General features: G+C 36.3%; 1 protein-coding gene across 5 annotated transcripts in view; it reads left to right on the top strand.

The window, feature by feature from the left end:
* Nucleotides 1-7,232, top strand: part of LOC142353142 (uncharacterized) — a 78,852-nt gene extending 71,620 nt beyond the window's left edge. For all 5 annotated transcript variants that reach the window (XM_075405354.1, XM_075405353.1, XM_075405351.1 and 2 more), the window contains 2 exons: nucleotides 1,019-1,195; nucleotides 6,647-7,232. In XM_075405354.1, the coding sequence (XP_075261469.1) occupies nucleotides 1,019-1,195; nucleotides 6,647-6,997 (528 nt within the window). In that variant the 3' untranslated portion in view covers nucleotides 6,998-7,232. The remainder of the gene's footprint in view (nucleotides 1-1,018; nucleotides 1,196-6,646) is intronic.
* Nucleotides 7,233-14,231: the final 6,999 nt, after the last annotated feature.

Here is a 14,231-nt window from a genome sequence, read left to right as displayed (position 1 = left end):
TAAAATTACGAAAATCCAGAGTCGAATTTAAAAAATGAGCAGTTCCATGAAAACAATTCTTTTGTTCCGTGGGCTTCATTTGACTGTAAAGGAATTTGTCGTTAATGGAACCTCGATTTGAAAAGTGAATTGTCTCTAGGTGACTTGAAAAAAAAACAAAAAAAAGTAGAAAAAAGAGCTCTGAGATAGATTTCGATTTTTTTTTTGATATTGAAGCTCCCTATGAGATAAGAACTAATCTTTTTTTATCGCTTTTAGCCTATTAGGAACACGAAATTGGTTTTTTTTGGCAAGATATTTAAGTTTGAAATACTATTTTTAAAGAAAATATCTTAATTTATAGAAAAATCACACTAAAAGTGATCAAATGTCCCGTGTTCACACAAAACTTCAATCCTCGATAACTCCTCGAAAAACGAAAATCAAAAAAATCTTTTTAATTTTGAATTCTACGCTGGACCAGCTTTTTAATGATACCACTCACATTTCTCTGCGATGAATATATCGATCAGCCAAAATTGACTGAGCAAAAAAAAACCCATTTGAGTATATAGTTCCTCCCCCCACAAGCGGGGTCGGAACAATGAAAAGTGCGCCGAAACTGGTGCCATTTTTTAACTTTAAATGTTATTAGTGGTATATGTTAACCTCTAATGTGGTTATTTGAAGCCCACTATTTAACTTCTTAGTCCCATTTAGGCTCCCCGCCCTCCCTCCCCCCCCCCCCCCCCCACCGACTGAAGCAGGCTGCAATTGATTAGAGCTCCCACTAGTCGTTCGAGAGAAATTCTTCAATTAAATTTAGTGGGAAGAAAAGGAGAGTACATTCAAGGAGGGTTATCGAGAAGGATTTAACTTCTAACTTATTATTGTAGCATTTATTCATCCAATCGTGGGCAATGAAATATCTCATACCCTTGTGGTTCATCGTGTTAGATTGAACTGAGAAATGAAATAAGACTTGTCGGGATAAGGGTGAGAACGCAGAATTCAAAATTCTGCACTTGTGTTTTTTTAGCTTGCATTGGTGTTCTGTGGTGACATTTTGTTGGCCACTCGGAAAGAACTGTGGGAGTCAATGTTGTACTTGAATGACCAGGACAGAGAGCAGCTGTCCAAAGTACTCGAAGCATACAAGAAGGATCTCAAAATCCTCAAGACAATCACAAATGTCTACCATCCGGCAAAAGAGAAGGTTAAATAACACCACATAGATATATTGTGGTGCTCTTGGTTTTTACGACTTGAAAAGGAGTAGTGGTTTTCTTGAAGTTTTTTTTTACCGGAAGCCTTATCTGTTCAGCCGGCGTTTTGACCCATTGTGAGTAAAATTGGCGTGTTAACTAATTTTCTACGAGCTAGAAAAGTATTTTTTTCATGCGCTACGTTAATGATTGACTGTTCGTCTTTGAAAAGTGTCTTTGTGAGAGATTGCGCATATAGATAAGTTTTCGGCCGTTTTTCTCCAATTTGGCTCAATTTTTCTTTGCTAGAAGTTCGGTTTTTGTAGAATTATTTTTTGATCGACGCTGCATCAATATCTAACCATGTGGATTGATCATACAGCTTTTTTGAGAGCGAAATAATGCGGCGGTTGAAGTGCAAAGTTGTCTTAAATTTGCCAATTTTTTAGTTTATAGCCACACAGTGATAGCTAGTGATAGCTGGTGCTTTTATTGGCTTTCTCTCGGATTTCTACAATCCGAAGTATTTTGGATTGTATTGGTGTGCTGTATTTTTTTCTGTTCGCGCTGTTTTTTGGCTTTTTCACGTCAGTGACAAGTCTTTGACTCTGGTTTCTAATGTTTCTGATTTTTGCTATTTTTCTTTGACTGTCTGTCATTTGCTTGGTCTGTCATTGAATCCCATAAGGTTGTTGTATTATGTACTCATTCTGTATTTCTAAATCAATATTTCTGCTCATTCAATTTTTCTAAAAATTGGTGGCTTTTTAGGCATTCCCAAACTAAATCTTGGTAGAAATTTTCTAATTGGTTTTAGATTCTTTTGTTCATTTTTGCGCATATAGGGTGCTTTGCTTGTCTTAGGTTGATGTTGTGGTGAAATATTTAATTCAAGGTCATTAGTTAAGTCAATTCTTTCAATTGTTAATCAAAACTTGTCCTGCTATGGTTTTTTCTATTTCGCCAAGATTTTAACCTCCATATGACGTCACTATCACTTCAAATTTGCTTTTTGTTCATTCGTTCACGCAATTTCACTTGAATTACGTGTGTGACCTTATTTTTCTCACGAGTTTTTGTTATTTGCGTGATCAAATGTTTGGTCACACGCGACTTATCTCACTCACAAAAATGACTTCCTCAGTCTGAAATTCAGTTTGTTACTTCAATGAGATAAGGTGACGTGAGTATGTGTCCCTCTAATTAAAGTTTCTTTGAGCGAACTGAATGCAAGCAGCAATAATTGATACAGATTCTCAATTAGAATATGGCATCTTTTTTTTTTTAAAAAAGGTTTTTTTGGCATGTTTCTTTTACTGTCTTTTGAAACTGTAGATTTACGAAGCTATATTGGCTATTTATGTCATTATCCAGCTTTTTTTAATTTGTTATCTTCAATCTTCATTTTTGGTTCTCAAAGAAGTGGATTTTTTGTAATCAATGTGTATGGTAATGTTCCTTTAGATTCACGCATTGATTGCATCTGTTTTCGACGTGAGTTCTCTTTGTTTTAAATTGCTCTCGAGCGAACTTTGAAGCAACTATTGTTACCGCGTTGATCTTTTTTGCAAAATATTTGCTTGCCCGTTTTTGCCCCTAAGCATTATTTGACTTCTTGAGTGACTATCACACTTTAGTTCTTCAGTTTTGAGTTATCTGAGTCATCTCGTTCTAAAGTAAAGTTCGTTGGTAAAAGCGATGGCGAACAACGGAAATCATAGGCATTGTTTCCGAGTTGTTAAGATGTCAGACTGCCAAACTGGAGGTCAGTGGTTCGAACCCCCTGTGGAGGTGTTTTTTCGCGCCCATAAAGCGTTTATAAGTTACAACACCTAAAAATTAAATCATACACGCCTGTCATTTGAGAGCTATTAATCCGATTGAATGTTTTTGTGATAATTTTGATTTCGACAGTATTTTGGCACTTGCTGTAAAAATTTTTATTGTTAAATTTTAAATGTTTGGTGGTTTCTTTGTTTCAATATTTTTCTGGTTGCTGATAACCGTGTTGAGTTGTTACCATTGCCTATATTTTTAATTGCTTTGGATCTATTCGTTGAAAATTGCTGATATCCTTCTTTCTTCAGTTTTTCAGTTTTTTGTTGATAGTTGGTTTTAAAAAAATGCGAAATTGCGACTGAATTTTTTTTGGAATTACCATTATTTTGATTTTCTGGTGTTTCTGATATTTTTCGGCAGCGATATCTTTTTTGGTTACATTTCTTGCGCCCGGGTTTTGCAATGAAGGATTTTTCGTCTTTGAGTTTTAAGCTTTTTATTTGTCTTTTTCCTGTTATATTTGAATTTTTCCATATTATAAATTTGTTGTTAGATACATGCTCCAAAAAATTAATGTAAAAGATTTTGAAAATGATATGAAGCCAAAAATAAAAGTTTGTTAGCCTGAGACTCAGACGACGTTTTCACTCAGTTTCCAAGAATGTTTGCTGCCTTATGCTTTCGCAATGTTTCTTTTGAATTGCTGAGTTAAGAATTTTTAAGACCGGTTAATTTGTGATAAATATTAACCCGGTCGGTATTTTAAGTTTATCAGTTTTTTGTCTGAAACATTTCGGTTCTTCAATTTCACCAGATGTGTTCCTATTACGAAATATCGCGGTTTCAAGATTTCTTGATGACTTCTCTGTCAAAATTTCACTTAAAATTCAGATCTGAGCGTCTGTTCTATGTTTTTTTGAGCGAGGCCATACGTGTTTTTGTTTGCGTGCTTTAATGATGCCAATTCTGATTCTATGACAACGGATTATTTTTTCATCCAATCTTTTACTTAAACTCTGGTAAAGAATAATTGCTTCCGGATAATAAATGGTTGTCGCAGTTGCTATTACTGAAGGCCAGACGCTTCAAGTTGCTTCCGGAGTTCTGCCGGCTGTTTTTGTTTCATCCTTTCACGTTTTCTTTGTTTTACTTTTGTTCTAGAACTTTCTCTTGGTTGACTTCTTCATTGACTCCTTCACGCTTGATTTTCTTCTTGCTTTTTGCGTGATCTAAATTACTCTTATTCAGAAATCATGTTTTTTGTTTGGTTGTAAAATAATTGAGAACAAGGGTCTGATAGCCGAGTGCATAATGTTTGCGGAAATTACGCCAAGCATTGGGTGTCCAACCTCATTTGTCTAATCGGTTTCATCCAAAAATGTTTTTAGTTATACGCACTCTTTGATTGAAATTTGTAATTTCTTTGTTGCGGTAATAACTTTTTGAAATCATATCTATATCTTTTTCTACCTGTATTCTACTGCAAGCAAGTTTATTTTGCAGCTATTCCGGCAATCTGCCTGCTATATTAGTGTATGTACTAAATCAGATGCTTTTGATCATGTTGCTCTTAAAGTTTCACAAAATCTTGTACAATTTGAAGCGGCTAGTTATATAAATTATCAAGCTTGGTTGTCAAAGATAGTCAATGCGTGTTAAAGCTAGTTACTCAAGTGTTATGTAAAAGTTTGTAGCAGTTATATTAGTCATGCGGTTTTTTCATGCGATTTTTCTCTTACCAATTTTTTGTCTGACCATTTGAGTCTTCGTCCTTAAAAATGGGAGAACTCGTAAAGCCCGGACGGTATTAACTTGCTGTGCACCGCTCGTAGAGCTCCTTCCTAATTTTTTTTTGGAATCTATTGTAGATCCTTCATCAAGGATTTTTTTCATCAATAGTTCAAGAAATAGTAGTGAATGTATACGCGCTTGCCCAGCAGATAATCTATGGCCTCTAAAATTCTTTTTGTAACTGCGAAGCTGTAGGCTGAGGGTAGCTGCATATCGATGCTTCTGGTTTTTACAACTCGAAGAGGGGTATCGGCTATTTACAGCCTTTTTTGTTGAAGCAAGTTTTTTCATGATTTGGACTTTGACTTATTTTATGGATATTATCACACATTTTCATGATTTTTGAAGTCAAATTGGAGTAGTGATTTTGGTCACGCCGAGGCAGGAAGTGGAGCGGAAAGACGAGTGGTTTTAGTGTGAAATTTTTTCACTCTTATTTTAAAGTAGAGTGAGAAAACGGTGTTTGAACTAAAATTCGCTTTCTCGCCAGTTGTTCACATGCGGCAATTTGACTTTGATTTTTACTGTTTTTTTTTCAATTTTTTTGGATCAGATTTTTTTCTAACTGGTTTTCCCAGTCCATTCATAGTCCGTTCTATGTCTAGTTTTCTGTTTAGTCAATGAAAATTCTTTGAATTGTACGTCAGGGCTTTTCCTGCTATTTTCTTCGCCGAGTAAAATTTTTTTCGCTTTACCTTAGTCCACAGCTTGTTCAACATTTTGCGTGATATATTTTTGACTTCTCTAGGCTTGCTTCATTCTTCTCTCATTCTGCTAAAAGTGTTTATAGACAGCAGTTGCTCAGAAAAGCAATTCAAATTGAACAGAGTCAGTATCAAAAAACGAAATTAGAAATATAAGCGGCATAAACTCAAGAGCTCAAATTTAGATGCCCGTTGCTCGAAGTTTGTTCTTAGTTACCAACATTAATGCTTATTGGTATTGATATTAGCCCTTGTGTCGTCTTTCTACGAAACAGGAGTATGTTCAGCTCCAAAATGAAAGCAAAATAGTTTGCACTTTAAAACTGTTTGTACAAAAATCATTTTCATTAGTTTTTCTCTTCTTTCAATCCCGTTGTTGGTTTTGGGAATCAACGGTGGCTATTTTCCTTCAATTTTCCGGGTAGGTTTTAGTAATGAGGAACTGCTGCTATTATTCAAGGTTAAAAGATAATATTGAAAATTTTGCTTTCCAGAACAGTCGTTCCTCCTCAAACTACAGACACCCCCTAACCAGCCAACCCCCCCCCCCCCGCACACCAACCGCTCCCCTTCCCCAGGTAATTTTAGAGGTTAGTGCAGAGGTTATATTGGACGACTCTTCGAGTCGTTTTTGGTGTTCTACTGGCTTGTTTTTTGTTTCGTCATCTGACGGACATTTTTGGTTGTACATTTGTTCTAGAACATAATTTTGCTTGATTTTTTACGCTTTACTTCATGATATTTGCAGTATCTAAATGTGAGCACAGTGTTGCTGAGTGATTAAGGTATCTGGCTGTTATCCGGGTGATCGCGGGATCGAACCTCTCCATGGTCGAAAGATTTTGCAACCAAAAAAGTTCTGTAGGATACAACCCACTCTGAATCAAATTGCCCCGCCTGTCGTGACTAGATTTTGATCATGCATGACTTACGTCACTCAAAAAAGAAATTTTCGCGCTGTAAAAACTTAACTTTTTTGAATTTTTTGAAGGTCAAATTAAACAACCCATATGAATTCATATGAAACTTTCATGGTTTTTTAAGAGGCGCTGATAACTTTTTCAACTTATTTTTGTATCCGTTTCTGTCTGTATTTTGAGGCACGGGGGTCTCAGCTATTCGAGCAATCTATCTTAAATTTACGGAAAGACTGCTATTGTCTACAGATGTGTTGTGTATTTGTTTTAGTGTTACTTTTACGAAACTGTATGTCATATGATGAAGAAAGCTGTGCAGAATGGCAACATGAAAACGGCAGCAACAGCTGCCTCCTCATCAACCGACAACAGTTGTTCTCAGAACACGCAAAGACAACAACCATCACCAATTGATCCTACAGTCGAGGGAGAGACTAATAATAACAGCTGTAGCCCCCATCATGTATCAATAACCACATCTGCGTATAGAAACAATAACAATGGACTGGATTATGTGTTTTGGGAGAAAATGGTACCTGTTTATGTTAAACGCCGTCTCAAGGCTGCCCGGAATGCTTTGCGGCTTCAAACTCTTCAAACTGCCCCTGATTTTGTAAAATAGCAGAGACTCTTCTTAACCTAAATATTATTCTAAAAATGATTCTTTATAATGCCTTTAAGAATTATTGATGTAGTTGTTCTGTTATAAATGATGTTACTGTGAATACTTGTGAGCGTTTTTCTGTTTGATGAAATTTGCAAAAGTCTGCAACATCATTGAAAAGTCTTTTCCTTTTGGTGAAACTTTGCTCTACTTTATTTTTGTAAATGAATATAATCTAATTTTGGAAAGAGCAGTTTGGTTTTCTGATTTGCCAGCAACACTGGATGTTTGTCTGTGAACACTTGATCTTTTCAAATAGGAGACAGAAACTGAACAAATAAAATTAAAAAATATCGTTTGATAGAAACAGTAAATTTAATTTTGCTTCCTAATTCACATATATGGATTTGAGAAAATATGGGACTGGATTCTAACAACGGACCATATTCTAGAACTATGTGCCGATTATGAAGGCTTTTCAATTAAGAGAAAAATAGAGATGTTGAAATTTTGAATTGCGTTAGCGTGTAATGTTTTCTGCATCCTATTTGAAATATGTAATCGGAAGTAAAGAAATTTTATGGAAAGAAATTGAACTAGAGTTATCTATTCCTATTTACCTTTTGCTTCATCAGTTATCATTGCCGTGTGTTTAGACACGTCTTCTTGCACTCCCAAAGTGGATTTGTCCGAGGTGCATGTCGCCCCCAAAAAATCTGATAAATCTAGTTGATAAAGCGAAAATCCAGTTGATAAAGCGAGTCAGTCATCATACTTGAGTTGTTAAAAATATCAGAAACCAAGTATATTTGCCAACAACATACGCGGAGTAACTCAAATGCTTTAACTGAAGTCATTCTGTGGTTTAATTGCTGTCAAATGAAATTTGTAACAATTATATTAGTCCTGTTTTTTATGCAATTTTTTGCTTGACCGATTTTTCGTCTGACTCGTTCAACTTTTCGTCCTCAAAAACGGGATAAAAAGGTAGCTTCCAGTGGGCATTAATTTCTCTTAGAGCTTTTCGGCTGACTAGTCTCCAAAAATGCGTTTAAGAGAAACTATTTTGGAGACTTATACTTATGGTGTGAAGGGCGGTTATTAGAGGTTGACCCCCTCCCTTCTTCACTCCCACTCTCCCCCAATCTCTACCCCTGCACATCGTTCAGGCCGTAAGGGCCCTGTGCAGTCAAAGATCCCCTCCCACCGTTGGCCCTCCCCCATTGTTGACATCAGCCCCCCGGTGCACCCCCACGCTGCGCTCACCTCACTCCCCTTCAAATAAGCTAAAGCTAGCCTCACTAAACCGTGGCTAGCTACTGACGAAACCAACCGGTCGTTTGAGAGCGATTCGCCCGACAGTAGTCGGTTATTTTGTTTTTTAACCAATTTTTCGTCTGACCCATTTGACTTTTAGTCCTCAAAAACGGGATAAACAAGTAGCGCCCACAGGGCATTAGGTTATCATGGAGCCCTAGGCCTTACTATACTCTAGGAATGCGATACACCCTATCTCGCCATCAGCCCTCCCCCCCATTACCCCTCAACACTTCAATTGTCCACCCTCCACCTGTCTGATTGAACCACCTCTCATCTAGCATTCGCAACCGTGTACCCCCCATGGCTAGAGCCCCCCCCCCCCCCCAACGCTTACACTCCACCCACACGCTTTTCCCTTCCTCCTTCCATACCACGGTCTTTTGACTTTCCCTTCCTGCTCCCACACAACGGTCACTCCCTCCCCAATTGCTAGCATCCCTAGAAGCCAAGAGTTGAATAATTGCCCTCAAGCGAATTTGTAGTAATTATATTAGGCATGCAGTCTGTATATGCGATCTTTCACTTGAACGATTTTCTGGCAGACAGTTTCCTCTTTGCGTCTTCAAAAATGGCAGACAGGTAAAGCCCAGAGGGTATTAATAGGCCGAGTAGCTCTCTTAGATTCTTACGGCTTACTGATTTCTCAGTATGCGTTCAACTTAAACTGATGGGGAGACTACTACCGGAGCCAACCGCTCGTCGGGCGTTTGAGAGCAATTAGCTCGACATTTATCGGTTATGTTTATTAAATTACTGCTGGCAGCATTTGTGAAACGGTGCCTCAAAATGAACGCCAGACACTTTTAGTACAAATAACAGCAAATCGACAAGTTGGGAGCAATTGTATTAGTCCTGCGATTATACGTATGCTAGAATATATTCCTGGAAGGCCGAAGGAAATGAGGGCTAAGAGCCGAGAGTTGTTGCTCCCAAGGCGGAGCACGAATTGCAGGTTTCAAATTTTAGTATTTTGATTATCATTTTACTGCTTTAAAAAAGCACCTACCTTTTTATGTTTTGCGTTGAATAGATTGTCCGTGCCTGAAATGAACCACTCATTGACTGTTGCATCAATCATTTTAAAAAATTAAAACGGCTGGCTTCCCATGAATTTTTCTGAGAAGCTTGTCTTATTACGTTAGAGGCGTTTTCCCCGAGACGTTTGCTCAGTATTTTTCTCAATTTACGCCACGCTGTTGCTGACAAATTTGCAGGAAATTGTAATTAAGAACAAAAACAAGTTTGAAAACATTAAGAGAACGTGCACAATGAATTCTTGCAAAAAATCTTGCTGAGCTATATTAATCCTTTTTATTAGCAGCAAAATTGGGGCCTAATTGTCTTTCGACCCTACATTACTCGCCTCCCTCCCTTGATCCACCCTCATCATTCGACAGATTTAGCGTAACCATGCATGAGCGAACCCTCCCCCTTGAGTTAAGTTTAAGCTGGCCTCCCTAAGCCGTAGCTGGGAATAAAACATTAAAATTAGACAATAAAATACATTGAAATTTTTTATAAAAGTTGGTATAATGCAAACATATGATTGCTTACTTAATATCATAAGATTTATTAATTCCCGCCGGCGGGATTTATTAATTCCCGCCTTTTTACAATTCAAAGAATTTGAATTTTGTTGGGGCGCTGTCTTTTAAGATCTGCTCACACACTTTCATGATTTTTGAAGTCAAATTGGATAGTTACTTTGGCCACCCCGAAACAGGAAATGGAGCCAAAAAGCGATTGGTTTTGCGGCGTGAATTTTTTTCGCTCTAATTTTAAAGAAAAATGAGAAAACGGTGCTTGAACAAAATTCGTTCTTTCGTTAGTAATATTTTGTTCACATGCGGCCATTTCAATTTGATTTGTACTGTTTTCATTTTTCTGATCTAAAGAGTTTTCCCAGTCCATTCATAGTTCAATCTAGGTCTACTTTTTTGTTTAAACCAAATTTCCATTTCTCGCTAGTGGTTTTTTGTTCACATGCGGCATTTTGACATCGGTTTTCTGTTTTTATTTTCAAAATTTCGTCTGATTTTTTAGAAATGGTTTTCCCAATTCACTTATAGTCCGTTCAAGGTCTAGTTTTTTTTATTAGTCTATGAAATTTCGTTTTACATTAGTCATGTTTTCACGTTTGGCTTCTGACTTACCTCACTCACTGTTTCAATTGAATTGATTCTAAATTCTTTCACGCATTGAATTCCCAAAGTAGTGATTAAGGTCAATGTTAAAAGAGCAAAATCAAAGGAAACGGTATAAACCGATAAAGGCCGGACATTAAGTCATAGTGCATTAGATTATCAAAGTTCATTAGAGCGACTGCTAGCTGATATTAGTATTAAGTTTCATACCCTTCAGTTTAGAAGCCGAAGTAAGTATGAGGTTAGAATCTAATTGAAACTGCACAACTGAATTAGAACCATTTTTGAAACTTAGGAAAACTTGGTAAAATTTTTGTCGATTTCTATCTTCTTTATTCTGTTTCGATCCCGATGTGCGTCTAGCGCAACCACGGCGGCTATTTTCCGGCAATCCGCCGGCTATGTTTCCATTTTTAAGAATCATTATCTGATCAAGCTCGATCCTGTTTGTTTTGAAACAGCCAATCACGCGAAATGCTTCACAAAGTTGAAGTTTAACTGTGTCTCATAAAGTGCCCTGAGAGATGAAAATACGGAGTCGTGCCACCTCTTGAAATTGCTTCCTGATATTGAGTTCCTAAACAGCGTTTTTTTGTGTGAAGCGGAACACGGTTCTTACATCCTAGCAGCTTTAAATGTTAAAAAATATCTGATTTAGACGTTGACAAACTGGGAAAATACAAATGTGAGGAATGATTCAAAAGAGTATCCAACGCTTTGTTTATTGGGAGGCATCAGTTTCAAATACAATTGACGGATGCAATGGTCATCAGTAATTCATTGAGTTTTAAACACTAAGAGAGAGGTTCAGCTAAAATGTTGATATTAAAATTTTGACTTTTGAAAGTTCAGGACTTCCCTTCGGAGCAACTCTTATTGTCATCAGTAACGTATTGCAACATAATCGAGCTCCTGGTATAGGAGAAAGTTCAGCAGCAACTGCATACTAGTCTGCTTTATTCTAGAATTACTGCCGCACGTTACACAGCTGACTACGATGAAAGCTGTTTGAGAAACAAAAATAGAAATCCCATTGTTGAAAAACGTTCAATCGATTTCTCTAGTCTATAGCAACAAAAATTTGACCCAGCCTATATTTAATTGTACTGGCTTGCCTTTTAATTTAAACGTTGTGACGCATCTAATTTAGCAGTGGACAAAAAACTTCTAGGGCAGTTGGCTCGGTTCTTATTGATAGCGCAGGCCAATTTTAAATCAAACTGTCCAACGCGACTTCAAGATTGATAGCTGCAGGTTAGGTTTAAAAAAGGCTAGTTTTATTGAACAATTCTCTTCAATTTTATTTCATTGGGTCTACATTTCTGTCCATAAGTCTGCAGGACAAACATTAATTTAGTTAGCTACCATATTTTTAATAGCAGCAGTCAGCCTCTGAACGGCTATTATTTAGGCGCTCTTTTTTTACGATTCGAAGAGGAGTATTGTTGGAGCGTCGTTTTATCGGTAATTTTGTTGGAGTGTATTTGAAACAGCAGGTGAAATACGTGAAAACATTTTGTTTAGGTCAAAGTGCTGAAGAGCATGTTCAAACTTAATTATGAGAGAGAGCGAGAAAATGAGGTGAAAAAATTTTCGTTAGGCGAGCGAAATTTTTTGATCACTTGCGGTTTTTTTTATTTTATACTCCAATTGTCGCAGTTAAATGTGTTTGTATTGCTTACCCAAAACAGTAATAGTGCGTTTTGAAGCTTTTTTGGCCATCTGAATCAAAAAACATATTTTGGATTCAATTGTGAGCTATTTTATCATTTTTGCCATGTTGTATGTCTTTATTTCTTTTGTATTTTTCCTCAAATTTATAGCATCTGGGGTTCCATATAGCTTTTTTTAGTGGTTTTGGTTGGCTTTGTGATTTCATTTTTTTTAATTGATTTTGAGCTGTTTTTTGAAGACAATAGAGTAAATTTAGGCAGATTTGGGAAATGTTTGTCTGTTTTTTAATTTTTTTTGAATAATTTTGCTCTCTTTAAGCTTCTTGCTATAGTTTTTCATGGCCAAACTTTAATTTAGATCAATTCTATACGTTTTAGTCCTAAAAAGTGCCCTTGAAGGTCAGAGATGGCTTTTTCACTGAATTAAATAACAAAATATTTTTTAGGGCTTTTTTTCGTTTATTGCTTTTTTTGTTGTTCAAGTTTTTGCCACGTGTTAGAAAGTTGCTAGCTGCAAACAAGGAAAATTTTTTGAGAAACAGAAAAAAATAGAATTCCCATGTTGAAAAACGTTTAATCGAGTTCTCTAGTTTATACCAACAAAAATTTGATCAAATATATTTTTAAGTGTACTGGTTTGCCTTTTGATGGAGTATTTTAAACGTTGTGACGGATCTAACTCAGAAGTGGACAAAAAACTTCTAGGCCAGTGCACCGGTTTTTCACGATAGCACGGGCCAAAACTAAGTCACTGTCCAACGCGATTTCGAGATTGATAGCTGCAGGTTCGATTTTATAAAGTACTTCCCAAAACTCATAACCTTGAATCTATCCTAGTTTCCTGATTTTAGTGAAGAGTGCTCTGCTCTTCATTTTTTTGCTGGGTCTACATTTCTCTCCGTATGTCTGCAGGACAAACATTAATTTAGTTAGTTGCCATATTTTTAAAAATTTTAAATATTTTTTACGACTCGAAGAGGAGTTTTATTGGAGCGTCTTCTTTATCGGTAATTTTGTTGGAGTGCATTTGAAACAGCAAGTTAAATAGCTAAAAACAACTTGTTCAAATCAAAGTGCTGAAGAGCATGTGCAACCGTATTTTTGAGAGAGAGCGAGTAAAATAGGTGAAAAATTTATCGTTATGCGCGCGAAATTTTTTTGATCACGTACATCATTTTAAAAGCACTTTTTGTACTCCAATTCTCTGAGTCAAATGTGTTTGCATTGCTTACTTAAAACAGAAATAGTGCGTTTTGAAAGTTTTTCGGCCATCTGAATTAAAAAACAAATTTTGGATTCAATTTTGAGCTATTTCATCATTTTGCCATGTTGTAGACTTTTTTAGCAGTTTTTGTATTGTTTTCGAAATTTATAGCATCCATGGTTCAATGTAGCTGTTTAATTGGTTTTGGTTTGCTTTGTGATATCTTTTTTTATTGGGCTGTTTTCTTAAGATAATTGAGTAAATTTAGGCAAATTTGGGACAATTTTTGTCTGTTTTTTTATTTTTTTTTGAATAATTTTGCTCCCTTTAAGTTTCTCACTTTAGTTTTTCCAGGCCAATATTTAGTTGAGTTATTCTTTACACTTTGGTCCTAAAAAGGCCCTTGAAGGTCAGAGAGGGTCTTTCACTGAAATAAATAACAAAAAATTTTTTCGGGTTTTTTTTAGTGCATTTTTTGTTGTTCAAGTTTTTCCACATATTGGGTAGGTAAAGGCTTGATCAGAAGGAGTGAAAAATCTACTGGCCAACTGAAAACAAAAAAAGGTGTTTCAGAAACAGAAAAAATAGAATTCCCATGTTGAAAAACGTTTAATCAAGTTCTCTAGTTTATACCAGTAAAATTTTGACCAAACCTATATTTAAGTGTACTGGTTTGCCTTTTGATGGAGTATTTTAACCGTGGTGACGGATCTAATTTAGCAGTGGACAAAAAACTCCTAGGGTAGTTGAATCGGTTCTTATTGATAGCACAGGCCAATTTTAAATTAAACTGTCCAACGCGACTTCAAGATTGATAGCTGCAGGTTAGGTTTAAAAAAGGCTAGTTTTATTGAACAATTCTCTTCAATTTTATTTCGCTGGGTCTAAATTTCTGTCTATAAGTCTGCAGG

Source organism: Convolutriloba macropyga, chromosome 14 (genome assembly GCF_964194025.1).
Source record: "Convolutriloba macropyga chromosome 14, txConMacr16.3, whole genome shotgun sequence".
NCBI classification, from domain to species: domain Eukaryota; kingdom Metazoa; phylum Xenacoelomorpha; order Acoela; family Convolutidae; genus Convolutriloba; species Convolutriloba macropyga.
Note: the sequence above shows the minus strand (reverse complement) of the source record. Positions and strands in the feature narration are given on the sequence as shown.